General features: G+C 39.2%; 1 protein-coding gene across 2 annotated transcripts in view; it reads left to right on the top strand.

Annotated features, from left to right (window-relative positions):
* SVEP1 (sushi, von Willebrand factor type A, EGF and pentraxin domain containing 1) overlaps window positions 1-20260 on the top strand; it is a 207086-nt gene that overhangs the window by 143616 nt on the left and 43210 nt on the right. For both annotated transcript variants that reach the window (XM_086315927.1, XM_086315928.1), the window contains 8 exons: window positions 453-576; window positions 1378-1548; window positions 2923-3096; window positions 3519-3638; window positions 5518-5694; window positions 6112-6196; window positions 7276-7467; window positions 8756-8923. In XM_086315927.1, coding sequence (XP_086172053.1) covers window positions 453-576; window positions 1378-1548; window positions 2923-3096; window positions 3519-3638; window positions 5518-5694; window positions 6112-6196; window positions 7276-7467; window positions 8756-8923 — 1211 coding nt within the window. The remainder of the gene's footprint in view (window positions 1-452; window positions 577-1377; window positions 1549-2922; window positions 3097-3518; window positions 3639-5517; window positions 5695-6111; window positions 6197-7275; window positions 7468-8755; window positions 8924-20260) is intronic.

The following is a 20260-nucleotide window of genomic DNA, read 5'->3' as shown; positions in this document are numbered from 1 at the left end:
ATGGGGTTGCAAAGAGTTGGATACGACTTAGTGACTAAACAGCAGCAAAAGTGCTTGATAGATGTTTACTCTGACTGTTATTGTGGCAGAACTTGCCTGAACCTCAGCTTTCTCACCTCCAGATCAGAGATAGGAGGCCAGAGAGGAAGTGCCCCTCAACACCTTAACAAACTGCAAAGTTTTAGACAAGAAATTCTATATGTAGAATTTCAGAATTTCCAGCGACTATGAAATATTTGGTAAAAGGAATGGTGGGGGTGGAGGGGAGAGAGAGAAAAGGAAGAGAACTTTCCTTTGCCCCTGAAATCACTCCCTATATCCAAAACTCTGCTTCCCACCCCCACCCCTCACAAGCCTGTGAATGTTTTCAGCAGGACCAGATTAAGATATAATAGCTCTGTCTTCCAGAAACAAGTGAGGTTTGTCTAAAAGATGGATTTGTAAACTTTCAGGTGAAATCGCTGGCCACCTCATGCCCAGAGGAACTCAGTAAAGGAAACGTGCTAGCCTGGCCTGATTTCCTGTCAGGAATTGTGGGGAGAGTGAAGATCAATCCGAAGAGCATATTCTGTTCAGGTTATAGCTTCCTTCTTCTTTAGACTCTGCTGTCTCTTGATTACTCCAGGATTTTCTAGCAAAAGGAGACATGTGATTCTCTACTGGTCAAATAGCATGTGCTTGTCAGTCTACTGTTTACCTAATAATTCATGTTTAGCCTACCTTATCTAAAGGGTCTGTTATTTTTTATATACATACTTAAATACCTTCTGTATAACACACTACAAAATAATTGTGCAGGAAACTTGAACAAAGGTAAAATAAGGGAAATAGGATGAGCAGAGGGATATGGTTAATTTTTTTTAAATGCCCATCAAAGTCCTGTCCTCCAGCTTGAGATGGGGTACTCTCTTGGCTCTGTAATTACTAGCCATCATCCATGTGCAGGTAGCACAGAGGGGAAAGAAATAGATGTAATAATATACATACCGAGTGGTCAAACTCTGAATGGTCCCAGCTGCCTCCTAAAATTCAATATATAATATTTAAAGAAGTTTCTGAAGGTATCCTAGAATTCATGGCTTTTGTTAACTCATAAGAACATTTTATGAATTCTGAAATACTATTTGTAATTCAAAAATACCATTTTCCTTAAAAATATTCAGCAGACTTCTGCTGAAAGAAGAAAAATTGTTTGTTGACTCCAATAGTTTTTTTCTAGAAATTTTGCATGCCAGAGATCTGGTTACACGTTATCTTGTTTTAGTATCAATAGAGTGGCTCTCAAATACTGGTACAATATATGATTTGAAACCCTTAACCTGGTGATGTTGCTTGTGTGTTTCTGACAAGCTCTGAACCAGTGTTCTTTGCCCTCAGATTGCCCGTCTTTAGAAGGATCAGTACCTCATCTGCGAACTGCATCAAGAGACGTAAAGCCAGGCTCCAAAATCAGTCTGTTCTGTGATCCAGGCTTCCAGATGGTCGGGAACTCTGTGCAGTATTGCCTGAATCAAGGACAGTGGACACAACCATTGCCTCGCTGTGAACGTGAGCAGCCTTTGTTGAAGGCATTTCAGTAGCTCTTGAAAATTACTGAAACCCTAAGAACACTTTTTGAGGAATGCTAGATAAAAGTGAAGTACTTCTTAACAGCCAATATAGCAGATACTCATTACTTTCTTTGTGTAATGAAGTGTGCTGGGCACCATGAGGGAGGTGGGAAATGAGGGTACAGAGAGCACACCACCCGTGAAGGCACCCACGTGGCCCAAGGAAATGAATGGAGGGAAAGACAGGTGTGAAGCCTGGAGCCCAGAGGGAGACGGGCCGTTGCTGGGTGGGAAAACAGGGCTATATCTCTTTAAGTTGGATGCACCCATTCATTCATTTATTCAACAATTTTGAAAGTACCTAGTATGTGCTAGACACTGAACTAAGTTCTGGAGATACAGCAGTTGGGGAAAGTCTCTCTTTCTGTGGAGTTTACATTGTAGTAGGAAAGGCAAGAAGTAACAAGTAACATTATTATTTACAGTAAGTAAGAACAGCAAATGCAGAAGTAAAGGCTTTGAAGAAAACTAAAGTGGGGTGGTGCTTTGGTGGTTTGGCCGCTCAGTTGTGTCTAACTCTCGGGACCCATGGACTGTAGCCCTCCAGGCTCCTCTGTCCATGGGGTTTCCCAGGCAAGAATACGGGAGTGGGTTGCCATTTCCTTCTCCAGGGGATTTTCCCAACCCAGGGATCAAACCTGTGTCTTCTGCATTGGAGGCAGGTTTTTTAGCGACTGAGCCACCAGGGGAAAGGCAGGATAGGAAGATATAAAGTGAGAGGGTTGGGTGGAAGCAGGACTGCTATTGTAGACAGGGTGATTGGGGAAGTTCCTCCATAACATCTCTTTCCCCCTGGGGCATATTTATCTGTTTCATGTATCTCATCTCTGACTAGACACTACACTTTGTAAGGCAGGGATTTTGTCTGTTTGGTTCAACCTAAGCACCCAGACAATGTCTAGCAGGTAGTGGAGTCACCATAATTTTCTTTTCAGTATTTATTTATTTGGCTGTGTTGGGTATTAGTTGTGACACTTTAGATCTTTACTTGCGGCATGTGGGATCTAGTTCCCTGACCAGGAATGGAACCCAGGCCCCCTGCTTTGGGACCGCAAAGTCTTAGCTACTGGACGACCAAGGAAGTCCCTCCATAAATATTTTTTTTAATGAATGAATTGCATGCCCATTGTGAGCCAGACACTGTGCTTGATGCTCTGGGCTCAAGCGTGGCTGCAGCCTGCCACCACCCCTATAGTATTTTCAGTGTAATGTTTGTGTGCATCGAAGAGTTCATGCTTAACTCAACTACAGGTTTAATATAAATAAGATGTTCATTGAGTATTTTGCTCCTTAAGTAGTTGTCACATTCTAGGCATTAGCTGTGGGGTGCCACCCCCTTTGGAGAATGGCTTCTATTCAGCCGAGGACTTCCATGCTGGCAGCACAGTGACCTACCAATGCAACAATGGCTACTATTTGTTGGGCGATTCAAGGATGTTCTGTACGGATAATGGGAGCTGGAATGGCATTTCACCATCGTGTCTTGGTGAGATGAATCTTGGCAATTACTGCGTGCCTTTATTCTGACTCTGTGGGAGATAATTGTCCCAAATTCCTGAGGCTCTTGTGGCATGCCTTTGTTAATTTCATCTCGTCCTAGTCAGCTCTGGGCAAGCCATAGTGACAAAGCAGCTGTCCATGGACATGCCAAACATGTTTTAAATTGTTACCAGGCCCAATATAAGAATATCTTTTTCTTTCTTTCTTCTACTTATCCACCTATAAACTGTGGAAATAGCTTTTATTGTAGATCTGCAATGTGATTATGACTATTACATCTAAACTTCATGAAAAATATATATAGTGTGATGCATTAAGTGATGCAGAATGATTTAAAAGTGAAAACAAATGTTTGCTCCATGAGACAAATCCATCAGCCTTATGGCCTGTAAACCATCTCTATTTTAGATGTCGATGAATGTGCGGTTGGGTCAGACTGCAGTGAGCACGCCTCCTGCCTGAATACAGATGGATCCTACGTCTGCTCATGTATCCCGCCCTACACAGGAGATGGGAAAAACTGTGCAGGTAACTAGGCTATGTGTAGTTGGGAAGCCTATTTCAATTGTTTCATTCAAGTATATAGTTTAAATGTATGTCATATAAAAATAAGACAGTATTTTCAACTTCAAAGGGGATAGCGAGAAGAAAAATCATCTTTGAAAAGATACTTTAAAGAGAAAGACAAATACATGATATCGCTTACGTGTGAAATCTAAAAAAATGATACACTTTAACTTCTTTACAAAACAGAAGCAGACTCACAGGCATAGAAAACAAACTTATGGTTATCAAAGGGGAAAGTGGAGGGAGGGATAAATTAGGAATTTGGGATTGGCATATATATACTATAAATGCTATATGTAAAATAGATAATCAAAGGACCTACTGTATAACACAGGGAGCTATATTCAATATCCTATAATCATGTGTAATGGAAAAGAATCTGAAAAAGAATAGATATACTTATATATGTATAAGTGAATCATTTTGCTGTACATCTGAAGCTAATGCAACATTGTAAATCAACTTATACTTCAGTAAAAAGTGTGTGAAGATACACAAGCAACAGTTGGAGGTGCTTTAAACTAGCACCGTGCTTTTCCTAACTTCACAAATTCTCGCATCCAAGTACTAACCAGACCTGATCCTGCTTAGCTTCTGAGATCAGACGAAATCGGGCACAGTCAGGGTGGTATGGCCATAGATCCAATTTCTGAAAAACAAGACTGAGAGCCAACTTTGTCACCTGACTGTTGAAGAAATGTCTCCATAATAGAAGAATAATAGAGTGGATCTAGAAATATAAGCGGTGGCCTCTACTGCCTTCAGTCACAGCAAAGAGGTTACTTCCATCACCTCTTCACTTTCAGAATCTTTCCTCTGCCTCAGCCACACAGAATTATATCATTGGGGAAAAAAAAATAGACATCCTGCCTTACTACTTGCTTTACCTGTATTTTGTGATAAGGTCGATAATACTCAACCCATCAACATCTTTCTATACTAATTGTGAGAAAGCAGCTACTAGAAAAATTAGAACTTAATGAGGAATTCTCAAAATCAGTCTTATAATTGCATTTACTTTTTGCGAGGGTTCCATGTAAAGTCCAAAAGATCTTTAGAAAGATTGAATCAGTGTATCTCCCTTTTTTGAGAATTTCAGTTTTCCTTTGGTCCCATTGTTCAGCTCTAGCCCTAAATCTCCCTTTCTGTAATTCCCCTTCCTAGAAGGGGTGACTGACCCTGGATTTGCACATAGCAGACTTTGATCTGGGAGCTGTTTGAAAGGGGAGGCAGGGAACTTCCCCTCGGTGTGCTTTGTGGTTGTCTTTATATCATCTTGAGAGAAAGTCAGTTGCACTTAAAAAGTGGTCTTTTCATTGGAAAAGACCCTGATGCTGGGAAAGACTGAAGGCAGGAGGAGAAGGGGACAGCAGAGGATGAGATGGTTGGATGGCATCACTGACTCAATGGACATGAGTTTGAGCAAGTTCCAGGACATGGTGAAGGGCAGGGAGGCCTGGAGCGCTGCAGTCCATGGGATCGCAGAGAGTTGGACACGACTGAGCGGCTGAACAACAACAAATGAGGGAGGAGGGGCTGAAGCCCTTCTGAGCTATGCCCTGGAACCACCACTAATTCCTCCCTAAACAGTTTCCTTTGGGGACAGAGGCATTATGTTTCTTTTTCTTATTCATTGCTGTTTCAAAATACTGTTTTTCAAATGCCTATTAAATCATCTGGTGTGTCCTTGGAATTCATGCCTTTCCCTTCAGAAGTTTTTTCTTCCCCCGTCAAGATTTAATTGGTACCTTAACTGCAGTGGAATTCTTTTGCTATGAGACCTCATGTGGTTATGTGAAAGACCCTGTTGACCCACAAAAACTGTTTTCTCTCTTTCAAGAACCCATAAAATGCAAGACTCCAGGAAATCCAGAAAACGGCCACTCTTCTGGAGAGACTTATACCGTGGGTGCCGAGGTCACGTTTTCATGTGAAGAAGGATACCAGCTGGTGGGGGCGGCCAGGATCACATGTTTGGAGTCTGGAGAATGGAGTCATCTGATACCATATTGTGAAGGTATGTTGAGTAAATTCCTCATGTTTATGGTGTACAGCAGTGCTAGAAAGTCAGGGTGGAGAAATGCCAAGTGTGGTCCCAATATTTTTTATATTTAAAGCCCAATATTGGACTGATATTTATTTTTGTAAAGATTTTTTTTGATGTGGACAATTTTTAAAGTCTTTATTGAATTGGTTCCAGTTTTGTTTCTATTGTTCATGTTCTGGTTGGCCACAAGGTATGTACATCTTAGCTCCCTGACCAGGGATCAAACCCACACTCCCTGCATTGGAAGGCAGAATCTGAACCACCAGACCACCGGGGAAGCCCCTAGGCTCATATTTAAACGTGACCAAAATCCTGGAGCTGCCCTTAAAGAGATTTTTACACATACTGGCTAAGAAAAGTAATGCCTGTCGGTTTTCCTCCTTTAAGCTGTTTCCTGTGGTGCACCAGCTCTCCCAGAAAATGGTGGTGTTGATGGATCTGCATTTACCTATGGCAATAAAGTAATATATAGGTGAGTGTCTAAGATGAACACTGCACTGTAGATGTTGTCGATAACATGCTGGCAGTGAAAGAATACTGATTGAAAAAAAAAAAGACAAAGAGTAATCCCAGAGGATGTTTTCAGATTAATATGGAATTAATTGAATTCTATATTTGGGCTTGGATCCAAAGCTCCAGTTTATAACCAAAAATATTCATTAGCTTGTAGGGCCTTCTTTCATAGCATCTTAGGGACTTATTTTAGATAGGACCATTATCAAACCAGGGATTTTCTGTTTGCCAGGAACAACTCACAGACATGGAGAACAGGTGTGTGGTTTTTCAAGGGGGAGGGGAGAAGAAGAGGGAAGGATTGAGAATTTGGGATTAGCCAGATGCAAACTATTATATACAGAATGGATAAACAAGTTCTTCCTATATAGCATAGGGAACTGTATTCAATATCCTATGATAAATATAATGGAAAAGAATATATGAAAGTGAAAAGTGAAAGTGAAGTCGCTTCAGTTGTGTCTGACTCTTTGCAACCCCATAGACAGTAGCCTGCCAGGCTCCTCTGTCCATGGGGTTTTCCGGGCAAGGATACTGGAGTAGGTTGCCATTCCTTCTCCAGGGGATCTTCCCGACCCAGGGATTGAACGCGGGTCTCCTGCACTGCAGGCAGACTCTTTACCATATGAGCCACATATATATGAATATATATGTATGTATATATATGTATAACTGAATGTGTACATACATAAAACTGAATTACTGTGCTGTGCAGCAGAAATTGACACAACATTGTAAATCAACTATACTTCAATTAAATTTTAAAGAGTGAACTTTCTGTTGGCAGATGCTAACCCATGACACAAACTGGAGGCAAGTCAAATGCTTAAAATCTATCCTTCTATTTTTTACCCAGCAGGGTCCCTGTGGGCAGAATGCATAGTGTTCAATATTGAAAAAATTTTTTCAAAACATTATTTCAATAGGAAAAAAATATTCTAGCAATATGTATAAATTCTTAGTCTTTTTGGAGTTTTTGGCACAGATGAAATTATGCAAAGTGAATTCTATTCTGTCATTTTCTTTTATCTTCTTTAGATGTAATAAAGGATATACTCTGGAGGGTGAGAAAGAATCATCGTGTCTTGCTAGTGGTTCTTGGAGTCAGTCTCCTCCTGTGTGTGAACTGGTCAAGTGTTCTAGCCCCGAAGATGTAAATCACGGGAACTATATTTTGAGTGGGCTTACCTATCTTTCTACTGCATCGTATTCATGTGATAATGGATACAGGTACAGTCCTAGACAGCAGTCCAGCTTCCTATAGTACCCTGTTACTCATTATTTACTCAATGGGTTTCACTTCCATGTGATTGCTGCTGCTGCTGCTAAGTCGCTTCAGTCGTGTCCAACTCCGTGCGACCCCAGAGATGGCAGCCCACCAGGCTCCCCCGTCCCTGGGATTCTCCAGGCAAGAACACTGGAGTGGGTTGCCATTGCCTTCTCCAATGCATGCAAGTGAAAATTGAAAGTGAAGTCGCTTAGTTGTGTCCGACTCCCAGCGACCCCATGGACTGCAGCCCACCAGGCTCCTCCATCCATGGGATTTTCCAGGCAAGAGTACTGGAGTGGGGTGCCATTGATTGGCTGGCTTTAAATACAAGTTTCTAAGTGTAAAAGATATTCTTAAACATGTTTGCTTCTTAAAGCTCAGCCTATAGTAAATGCTCAGGGAAATATTCCAACTTTGAGAGCTCCAGTTCAATACTATAAACATTTAGACACTAAACATGAAAGCAAAAATTGTTTATGAAGCATAACATAACACCTAATAAAACGCTTTGATGATGATTTTTTTTTTGGTAAACAAAACATTGCATAGAATATTGTTAAAAAATCATGTCAAGATAAGGGCCTGAGTCTTTAATACTGTTAAGAGGTTAATTTGATCAATGTTATGTGTGTGTGTGCATGTGTGTGTGTGTTCAAAAAGAAGTGAAAGAGTCAGGCTGTGATCAAAAACTTGGCTAACAGATCAAGTGAACGGAAAATGGAGTGAGTTGTACCATCAAAATCTGGTTGGCAAGTGAGGGTGGGGAAAACCATGCCGAAGAGCTCCTGGGTTTTTAAATTCAAAGGCAGACCAGAGGTCAGAGTGATGAAGAACACTGTTCAGATGCCCAGGCTCATGGCAAGGACGGTGCCCTTTGATTTGACTTACTCTGACTTCCTGGGTGTCTGTCTCCCTTATCACTGGACCCTAACCAGCCTAATGCTGCTTCTCATCCAAGTAATCTGCTAATCCAAGGTTTGGAGTACTTGACAACATCACCAGTGAGCACATTAAACCATTTTATTTTATACCCCAGTTGTTGCTATGTTGTTTTAGCCTACTCCTAGTTTTAAATCAATCTATAGCCAAACTCAGATTTTTGTTTTTATATAAAGCAATAAAACAGAAAGAAAATTCATGTGTTAAAATTCCCAAGTGGCCCCTGTTCTCCCCTAAGTCCTTCCTAGTTCATTTCTAGAGCAGTAAGTCAATAGCCAGGGAAAGAAGTGACACCTTTCTTTCCTGTAGTTTGCAGGGCCCTTCGGTCATTGAATGCTCGGCCTCAGGCAGCTGGGATAGAGCGCCACCTACCTGCCATCTCGTCTCCTGCGGAGAGCCGCCGGCCATCAAAGATGCTGTCACCACCGGGAGTAACTTCACCTTTGGGAACACTGTCACTTACGCTTGCAGAGAAGGGTGAGTAAACCCGAGGAAGGAAAGGATTATTGGGAGAGAGTGGTCCCAACTGCAGATGGACCCCATTGAACACTAAATTAAATTTCCTGGCAGCCAAAGCCAGAGAGAGCTTGATATTCTTTTCTTGTAAGAAAGGGAGCATGTTCTCCTGTAAAAATAGTGTTTTCCCGGAATTAAAGTAATTTATCAAATTGGACCTTGAAGAATGGACATTGGGCAGTGCAGTGGAAAATATCTTGATACTTTAGTTATAGAGGCAAAAAGCACATTTAAATAAGCATTTGTGTCTTGTTCCCTGCAAAACCTAAGGTAAGACTTAGGTCACAGCACAAAGATGCCACGTCTGCATGAATTAAAGTTCAGACTTTTACATTTTTACTGCTCTCATTTCATTTAGAGATGTAAGCAAATAGGAAGCAGTTTACAAAGTGCTTTCCTACTCCTTGTCTCATTTTATCCGCGCAAAAACCATGTAGGACACAGAGAAAGGAAAGGTTCCCTCTGGGCCAGTGATCGGCCTAAGGTCTCAGGCAAGGAGTAAAGAATTGAAGGGTGACTAAATCCCAGATCATCTGGCATTTAATTGCTCATTCTTTCCTGTGCTTCCTCAATAAATGTTTTAGCAGTGATAGTTGATAGCGTTCACACTCCAGATTTACAGTTACTTTTCATACAGTTGTAACGAGTGGCAGCAGAGGGCTTGCCATTTCCTGGATGTGTGTCTCCGTTCTGACATTTGCTTACTGTGTAGCCTTGGGGAAATGGTATAACCTCTCTGTGCTGCTTCTACAAATTCATTAAAGGTTCGTACTCCTTATGGCCATTGTGAGGAATAAAATTATAGAAGACATGGACTAGCCAGAAGACAATCTCTCAACGAACTCTGCCATTATTATGATGTTAGAAGAGAGGACACAGTTTCTAGAACATGAATGTTGAAGTTCATTTCACTTAGATAAAAAGACCATCCCACTAATACAGGCCTCCAGAAGGTGGCGACAACATTTTCTTGCAAAAAGCTCTTGAGTGTCAAATACTCAAATAGTTGACAGAAATCCCAGATCTTAACATTTTAACATCACTTAACACTTGTTAAGTGATCTTAACACTTAACAAGTGAAAAAATAAATCTTGAATATTAAAATGTTAGTGTAGGAATTAGCTTTTCAAAACTTATTAAATATAGTTGATTTACAATGTTGTTAACTTGTAGAAGTTAACTTTTGATGGCCTCATCTCTCCCCTGTGGATTGACTCCTGTAAAAACTGCTTCCTAATGAACTGCATAGTACTATATAAGATTAGTCACTTAAATGTTTGTGAAATCTTTTCAAATATGAATGTTTCAAATAATAACTAGATATTGACTACTTCTGGGTTCTTTTCTGATTACAAAAGTAACCTATTACCACTATATAAAACTAGAAAATAAAAATATATTTTTTAAATTGCCCAAAGATAAATGCTGGTAATATTTTACTATATCTCCTGCTAGAACTTTGTCTTCACATATAGTTTTAAAGTTCATCTCTTATAAAAATTCCCATATTTTCTTTTTTTCTGTATAAATCATTCATTTGTATCATAAGAGTTCTGTATCCACCTAATGTTAGGTCTATATATTATGAAAAAAAAAGATTTATTAAAAGACGAACTAAAGATAACATTGAAAATGATGATAAATCCCAGCCTTCGTAGAGGGTTTTGCATTCTTCAGAGGACTTTCCTGTGAATTATCTCAGGTGTTCCCTTCCACAAAGAGGGGGTTTTGGCCGAAGAAATAATTATTCCCATTTTATAGTTAAAACAGAAGGTGTTGGGGCCCTATTGTCATGCAGACTCCTTCAGCTCTAAGCAAATAGACACTCTGTGGGAGCTTTCTTCTCATTGGAAAGATGGAAACCAAGTCTGTCCACCTAAATGATATAGCTGTTAAAGGACATGAGGCCATTTTTATTAAAGCGCTTTATATATGCAAGAAGTGCTATGGCTTTATCAGTATTTTCTGTATCGTTGTTGGGCATCCCTGCTGGCTCAGTGGTAAAGAATCTACCTGCAGTGCAGGAGATGCGGGTTTACACCCTGAATCGGGAAGATCCCCTGGAGAAGGAAATAGCAACCCACTCCAGTATTCTTGCCTGGGAAATCCCGTGGCCAGAGGAGCCTGGTGAATTACAGTCCATGGGGTTGCAAGAGTCAGGAGCACGCTGAGCACGCATGCACCTATCATCATCATCATTATGTAGAGAGATGACATTTTAGTAATATAAGGGAAACTGTCTTAACCAAATTAGTAGAAAGTACACGCAGTCACAAATCACTGTCACCCCTGTTTTTTCCCTAAAAGAAAGAAAATATTAATAGCTATTATGAGATAGCTTCATGGTTTTGAAAGTAAAACTTGATGCGAGGAAGAACAGTTTTCCCACTTTACATACATTTACTCATCTTTAGAGTGTCACGAGGGTGGCCAGACTGGAGAGCTTCTGTCTTATTCCTTTTTTCTGGGCAAATGTCTAATGAAACATTTAAATATATAAAAGAGCACAGAGCCAAATTAAATAATCTATATTAAAATTACCTGTGTATCCACTGCTGACATAAAACAGCAAGTTAAATTTTTGCCATAGTTATTGCAGATTTCTTTTTATAAAAAGACATACAATATTACAAAGATAACTGGAAGCCATTCTCACCACCTACTCTTTCCAAAGTAAATGTGTATCTTTTCTGTACTATATATATAGGTCCTCAAAAACATTTATATTCATAAATATTTTAATTTTGTGTATGTTGCTTCATATTCTGAGTATCACTTTGAGGCTTGATTTTCATTTAATATCATATTTTTTATATTTATCTCTATTGATACATTGGAAAAATCCCTGATGCTGGGAAAGATTGACAGCTATTAGAGAAGGGGGCGGTAGAGAATGAGATGGTTAGATAGTATCACCTACTCAATACGCATGAATTTGGGCACCCTCTGGGAGATAGTGAGGGATGGGCAAGCCTGGCATGCTCCATAGTCCATGGGGTTGAAAAGAGACACAACTTAGAGGCTGAGCCTAATGTATAACTATTGATACATGTAAATCAACAGAATTCATTTGAATTGCAGAATTCATTTTAATTTCCTTGTAAGAATGAGCAATCTCTAAATTACCCATTTCCCTACTGGTAGAGGGTTAATTGATTTCCACTTTATTTGCTGACACAACGGTGCTGATGTAAACTTCCTTGTACAGGTTTCCTGGTCCATAAAAGGAAGTGTACCTCTGGCCTACATACTAAGAGTTGGACTTACTGGGTCCTGGAAATTGCTTTTTCCACCCCCCTCCTTCCTTTTGGGTTTAATGCTTCTTCCTGAAGTACGTCCTTTATATTCTTCTTTTGGCATGTACTTCAGACAATCTTTGTCTGAAAATAATAGTATTTTACCCTTGCTCTTGAATTATAATTTAGCTGGGTATGCATGTGTGCACGCCAAATTGCTTCAATCATGTCCAACCCTTTGCGACCTACGGACTGCAGCTCACCAGACTCCTCTGTCCTTGGGAGTCTCCAGGCAAGAACGCTGGAATGGGTGGCCATTTTCTCCTCCAGGGGATCTTCCCTACCCAGGGATCGAACCTGCATCTCTTACATCTCCTGCATCAGCAGGCATGTTCTTTACCACTCGTGCCACCTGGGAAGCCCCCAGCTGTGTATACAAGTCTACATTAATAGTTTTCTTCCATAAACATTTTTTAAAGATGTTATTCCATTGTCCCGTGACTTTGAGCGTTTCTGTCGAAGATTCCATCAATCTAATTTGCTGCTGCTGCTGCTAAGTCACTTCAGTCGTGTCCGACTCAGCGACCCCATGGACTGCAGCCCACCAGGCTCCTCCATCCGTGGGATTTTCCAGGCAAGAGTGCTGGAGTGGGTGCCATCGGTGGTCCTTAATCAGGGGCAGTGTTGCCCTTCAGGAGCATTAGACAAGGTCTGGAGATGTTTTTGATGTCCCAGTTGAGAGAAAGATGCTATTAGCAGTGAGCAGATATACTCTGGGGATGCTGCTAAGACATACTACAATGCATAAGACAAACCCCCACAAGAAAGATTTGTCTGGTCCAAACTGTTGGTAGTGCTGAGGTTGAGAAAATGGTAGAGTTGTTCCTTTACACACAGTGTGTTTTCCCTTTGATTTTTTTTTTTTTTTTTTGTCTTTTTGTTTTGGTGGTTCTCCATGTTGTGACTAAAGCTGCATTGATTGTCGTTCATCTTGTTCAGGGCTCACTGGACTTCTTACATCTGAGGATTTGTATCTTTCACCAGTTTTAGAATAAACTCTTTTTCACTTCAGATATTCTCTCTTCTTCACGTTCACTTTTCTCTATTTCTAGATATATATTAGTTTTATTAGATATATACTAGAGCTTTTATTTCTGTTTTACATGTTCATTTATCTGTAAACACTTGAGTTGCATTTGGGTAATTTCCTAATTTATATCTTGCAGTTCACTAGTTTTTCTTTCTGCTGTCTATAATCTGCTTTTGAAGTGTGTCCATTTTCTATATTTTTCTATATTTTTCTTTTTAAACTTACTCTTTATTTTTCAAGTGTCTTTTTACATAGTCTTTTCTTTTTAAATAGAATTTTGAGGCTTTTGTCTTTAATTATTTGAACATATTTATTTCATATTATTTTTTAAATTCTAGACCACTTTTTCTATTATCTCAATTTATTGGTGCCCTCATCTTGCTGTTTGTCTACTGACCCATTCATGATGAAAAATATGCATGTGTTTTATAATTTTATATTGTATCCTTATAGTATTGGGGCTTGTTTTATCTATGACAGTTCTTTAGTGATCTGAGTATATGGACTATTTTTTCTGCTACATACCCCAAGAATATCACCAACCAAAACCCAATTTTACGTTTATTTATCAGTTTGAAGGCCTTCCATACAAAATGATTGGTATAAAGTCTCTCAGTCATGTCCGACTCTTTGTGACCCCAGGAACTATATAGTCCATGGAATTCTCTAGGGCAGAAGGCTGGAGTGGTAGCCTTTCCCTTCTCCAGGGGATCTTCCCAACCCGGGGATCAAACCCAAGTCTCCCGCATTGCAGGCAGATTCTTTACCAGCTGAGCCACAAGGGAAGCCCAAGAATACTGGAGTGGGTAGCCTAACCCTTCTCCAGCGGATTTTCCCGACCCTGGAATCGAACTGGGGTCTCCTGTTTTACAGGCCCATTCTTTACCAACTGAACTATCAGGGAAGCCCGATTGGTATAAATCCTATCCTCAAATCCACATGAGATGCACCCCTGGGTTCTGCTACCTTAGCTGGAACTTTGTTTTTCTAACCAGATTCCTAGCAAGTGCAGGGATCTCACTTGTCACATCACTGGGCTTCAAGGTGCAAATTTTCTAGTGAATATCCTTTCACTGAATGTCCTTCCAGGACATAGAATCATGCCAGAGACTCAGCTATTACTCTCTACTTCAACCCCAAGGTTATATTTACTGCCCTTACTTCCCTTTCCTGTCCAACCCAAGGGCAACCATAGCATTTATTCACAGACTTTTCTGTTTTTAATTTCCTCTTCATTTCTGGCACATTTGTTGTCAGCTTAGCTATGCATTTAAAATAATTTTTGTTGTATTTGATTAAGTATTGCATAAAGGCAGTTTTCATAAAGGCTATATTATAGCCAGCACAAGAAGTCAGTGCTTGTCCTTATCGCTTCACTTCTTTTCCATCTCTTCCCCCACAAGGGAAAGTGCATAGAACATGCACTGTGTCTGTTACAGGATAGAATCACTGTGCTCATGTCATGGCTTTTGTGTAATGGCTTTTGTGTACTGTCATCTCCTCCTGTTTCCTCAAGTGCTGTTGGCCTGATGAGAACCTGTTTCCCTCTCTAACCCGCTCAGCTTCCTCTTCTCCCTCGGGCTGCCTAACACAGGCCACTGCCGTGCATGGTGTGTGAGCTACCCTCTCCTGCGTTATTGGGTGCACATACACAGCTTCTTGCTTTGGTCTCAGTGTTTTGTCGTCTTATACCAGTGTTGTGCTTTGCATGAGCCTTTCCTTGGATTAAGAAGGGACAATACCCTCTCAAGTTAAGGATGGAAGAGCAGAGACTTTAGGAGCCTAGAGTAGTAAGATGAATGGGAGAAAAGGAATGTCTCGTTTCTGTCTCCTGCCCTGAAATTGGCCTTCCAAATCCATCTTTTATTAAAACAGTACACTGGAGGTTTTTAGCTTTCTGCCCCAACTTACAGAATGATCACTAATTTCCCATTTTCCTTTTCATCCTTACATATTTTCTCTTGGTAAGAAATTCAACAGGAAGGAAGGATTATTGACAGCCTAACATCCTGATAGAATGTTTCCTTTTTGAGTCTTCTCAAATAGAGACTTTTAAAATGTGATTACTGTATACACTACAATAACATTTTTATAATCTTTTTCAATTGAAAACAGAATTACTTACTGATACAGATTTATACTTTCTGCTGATCTTATTATATTGCAGCTCTTTAAATATCTAGTATGCTGCTCTTTTAAGACTTCTTAAGAGAAGAGCTAATAACCCACTCATAAAGTCTTCTCATAAAGCTGCCCAGGCCGATTAGTAAGTGTTCATGCCATGAATCAAACCACTGAAAATTGCATCTGGAGATTACTCTGCCCATTTTCAAAGGATTTTTTTAATCATTCCAGAAGTATGATAATGCATTACAGCCAGTTCATCCTAAAATGTTCCTTCTATGGCATCACTATAATATCAGTGGGACAGTTTTCTTAGGAATTACAGAAATTTTTTGTTGTTTTAAAATATATATGGCCTGGTTTTAAATAACAGACTTCAAGGGTGTCCCCATTTTTTTTTTAGTTTAATTTTATTTTATTTTTAAACTTTACAATATTGTATTAGTTTTGCCAAACATCAAAATGAATCCGCCACAGGTATACATGTGTTCCCCATCCTGAACCCTCCTCCCTCCTCCCTCCCCATACCATCCCTCTGGGTCATCCCAGTGCACCAGCCCCAAGCATCCAGTATCGTGCATCGAACCTGGACTGGCAACTCGTTTCATACATGATATTATACATGTTTCAATGCCATTCTCCCAAATCTTCCCACCCTCTCCCTCTCCAACAGAGTCCATAAGACTGTTCTATACATCAGTGTCTCTTTTGCTGTCTCGTACACAGGGTTATTGTTACCATCTTTCTAAATTCCATATATATGCATTAGTATACTGTATTGGTGTTTTTCTTTCTGGCTTACTTCACTCTGTATAATAGGCTCTAGTTTCATCCACCTCATTAGAACTGATTCAAATGTATTCTTTTTAATGGCTGAGTAATACTCCATTGTGTATACGTACCCCAGCTTTCTTATCTATTCATCTGCTGATGGACATCTAGGTTGCTTCCGTGTCCTGGCTATTATAAACAGTGCTGTGATGAACATTGGGGTACACGTGTCTCTTTCAATTCTGGTTTCCTCAGTGTGTATGCCCAGCAGTGGGATTGCTGGATCATAAGGCAGTTCTATTTCCAGTTTTTTAAGGAATCTCCACACTGTTCTCCATAGTGGCTGTACTAGTTTGCATTCCCACCAACAGTGTAAGAGGGTTCCCTTTTCTCCACACCCTCTCCAGCATTTATTGCTTGTAGACTTTTGGATCGCAGCCATTCTGACTGGTGTGAAATGGAACCTCATAGTGGTTTTGATTTGCATTTCTTTGATAATGAGTGGTGTTGAGCATCTTCTCATGTGTTTGTTAGCCATCTGTATGTCTTCTTTGGAGAAATATCTGTTTAGTTCTTTGGCCCATTTTTTGATTGGGTCATTTATTTTTCTGGAGTTGAGCTGTAGGAGTTGCTTGTATATTTTTGAGATTAGTTGCTTGTCTGTTGCTTCATTTGCTATTATTTTCTCCCATTCTGAAGGCTGCCTTTTCACCTTGCTAATAGTTTCCTTTGATGTGCAGAAGCTTTTAAGTTTAATTAGGTCCCATTTGTTTATTTTTGCTTTTATTTCCAATATTCTGGGAGGTGGGTCATAGAGGATCCTGCTGTGATGTATGTCAGAGAGTGTTTTGCCTATGTTCTCCTCTAGGAGTTTTATAGTTTCTGGTCTTACATTTAGATCTTTAATCCATTTTGAGTTTATTTTTGTGTATGGTGTTAGAAAGTGTTCCAGTTTCATTCTTTTACAAGTGGTTGACCAGATTTCCCAGCACCACTTGTTAAAGAGATTGTCTTTAATCCATTGTATATTCTTGCCTCCTTTGTCAAAGATAAGGTGTCCATATGTGTGTGGATTTATCTCTGGGCTTTCTATTTTGTTCCATTGATCAATATTTCTGTCTTTGTGCCAGTACCATACTGTCTTGATAACTGTGGCTTTGTAGTAGAGCCTGAAGTCAGGTAGGTTGATTCCTCCAGTTCCATTCTTCTTTCTCAAGATAGCTTTGGCTATTTGAGGTTTTTTGTATTTCCATACAAATTGTGAAATTATTTGTTCTAGCTCTGTGAAGAATACCGTTGGTAGCTTGATAGGGATTGCATTGAATCTATAAATTGCTTTGGGTAGTATACTCATTTTCACTATATTGATTCTTCCAATCCATGAACATGGTATATTTCTCCATCTATTAGTGTCCTCTTTGATTTCTTTCACCAGTGTTTTATAGTTTTCTATATATAGGTCTTTAGTTTCTTTAGGTAGATATATTCCTAAGTATTTTATTCTTTCCATTGCAATGGTGAATGGAATTATTTCCTTAATTTCTCTTTCTTTTTTCTCATTATTAGTGTATAGGAATGCAAGGGATTTCTGTGTGTTGATTTTATATCCTGCAACTTTACTATAATCATTGATTAGTTCTAGTAATTTTCTGGTGGAGTCTTTAGGGTTTTCTATGTAGAGGATCATGTCATCTGCAAATAGTGAGAGTTTTACTTCTTCTTTTCCAATTTGGATTCCTTTTATTTCTTTTTCTGCTCTGATTGCTGTGGCCAAAACTTCCAAAACTATGTTGAATAGTAATGGTGAAAGTGGGCACCCTTGTCTTGTTCCTGACTTTAGAGGGAATGCTTTCAATTTTTCACCATTGAGGATAATGTTTGCTGTGGGTTTGTCATATATAGCTTTTATTATGTTGAGGTATGTTCCTTCTCTTCCTGCTTCCTGGAGAGTTTTTATCATAAATGGATGTTGAATTTTGTCAAAGGCTTTCTCTGCATCTATTGAGATAATCATATGGTTTTTATTTTTCAATTTGTTAATGTGGTGTATTACATTGATTGATTTGCAGATATTGAAGAATCCTTGCATCCCTAGGATAAAGCCCACTTGGTCATAGTGTATCAAACACAAAGAACAAATATTAAAAGCAGCAAGGGAAAAACAACAAATAACACACAAGGGAATTCCCATAAGGATAACAGCTGATCTTTCAATAGAAACTCTTCAAGCCAGGAGGGAATGGCAAGACATACTTAAAATGGTAAAAGAAAATAACCTACAGACCAGATTATTGTACCCAGCAAGGATCTCATTCAAATATGAAGGAGAAATCAAAAGCTTTTCAGACAAGCAAAAGCTGAGAGAATTCTGCACCACCAAACCAGCTCTCCAACAAATACTAAAGGATATTCTCTAGACAGGAAACACAAAAACGGTATATAAATTCAAACCCAAAACAATAAAGTAAATGGCAACGGGATCATACTTATCAGTAATTACCTTAAATGTAAATGGGTTGAATGCCCCAACCAAAAGACAAAGACTGGCTGAATGAATACAAAAACAAGACCCCTACATATGTTGTCTACAGGAGACCCACCTCAAAACAGGGGACACATACAGACTGAAAGTGAAGGGCTGGAAAAAGATTTTCCATGCAAATAGGGACCAAAAGAAAGCAGGAGTAGCAATACTCATATCAGATGAAATAGACTTTAAAACAAAGGCTGTGAAAAGAGACAAAGATGGTTACTACATAATGATCAAAGGATCAATCCAAGAAGAAGATATAACAATTATAAATATATATGCACCCAACACGGGAGCACCGCAATGTGTAAGAGAAATGCTAACAAGTATGAAAGGAGAAATTAACAATAACACAATAATGGTGGGAGACTTTAATTCCCCACTCACACCTATGGATAGATCAACTAAACAGAAAATTAACAAGGAAACACAAACTTTAAACGATACAATAGACCAGTTAGACCTAATTGATATCTATAGGACATTTCATCCCAAAACAATGAATTTCACCTTTTTCTCAGGCGCACATGGAACCTTCTCCAGGATAGATCACATCCTGGGCCATAAATCTAGCCTTGGTAAATTAAAAAAAATAGAAATCATTCCAAGCATCTTTTCTGACCACAATGCAATAAGATTAGATCTCAATTACAGGAGAAAAATTATTACAAATTCCCACATATGGAGGCTGAACAACACACTGCTGAATAACCAACAAATCACAGAAGAAATCAAAAAAGAAATCAAAATTTGCATAGAAATGAATGAAAATGAAAACACAACAACCCAAAACCTGTGGGACACTGTAAAAGCAGTCCTAAGGGGAAAGTTCATAGCAATACAGGCATACCTCAAAAAACAAGAAAAAAGTCAAATAAATAACCTATCTCTACACCTAAAGCAACTAGAAAAGGAAGAAATGAAGAACCCCAGGGTTAGTAGAAGGAAAGAAATCTTAAAAATTAGAGCAGAAATAAATGCAAAAGAAACAAAAGAGACCATAGCAAAAATCAACAAAGCCAAAAGCTGGTTCTTTGAAAGGATAAATAAAATTGACAAACCATTAGCCAGACTCATCAAGAAACAAAGGGAGAAAAATCAAATCAATAAAATTAGAAATGAAAATGGAGAGATCACAACAGACAACACAGAAATACAAAGGATCATAAGAGACTACTATCAACAATTATATTGCCAATAAAATGGACAACGTGGAAGAAATGGACAAATTCTTAGAAAAGTACAACTTTCCAAAACTGGACCAGAAAGAAATAGAAAATCTTAACAGACCCATCACAAGCACGGAAATTGAAACTGTAATCAAAAATCTTCCAGCAAACAAAAGCCCAGGTCCAGACGGCTTCACAGCTGAATTCTACCAAAAATTTAGAGAAGAGCTAACACCTAGCCTGCTCAAACTCTTCCAGAAAATTACAGAGGAAGGTAAACTTCCAAACTCATTCTATGAGGCCACCATCACCCTAATACCAAAGATCCACATCTTTGTATGACAAAGATGCCACAAAAAAAGAAAACTACAGGCCAA

The sequence above is a fragment of the Bos grunniens genome, chromosome 8 (genome assembly GCF_055505025.1).
Source record: "Bos grunniens cultivar Pamir isolate PY7600 chromosome 8, Bosgru_T2T1.0, whole genome shotgun sequence".
Lineage (NCBI taxonomy): Eukaryota > Metazoa > Chordata > Mammalia > Artiodactyla > Bovidae > Bos > Bos grunniens.
Note: the sequence above shows the minus strand (reverse complement) of the source record. Positions and strands in the feature narration are given on the sequence as shown.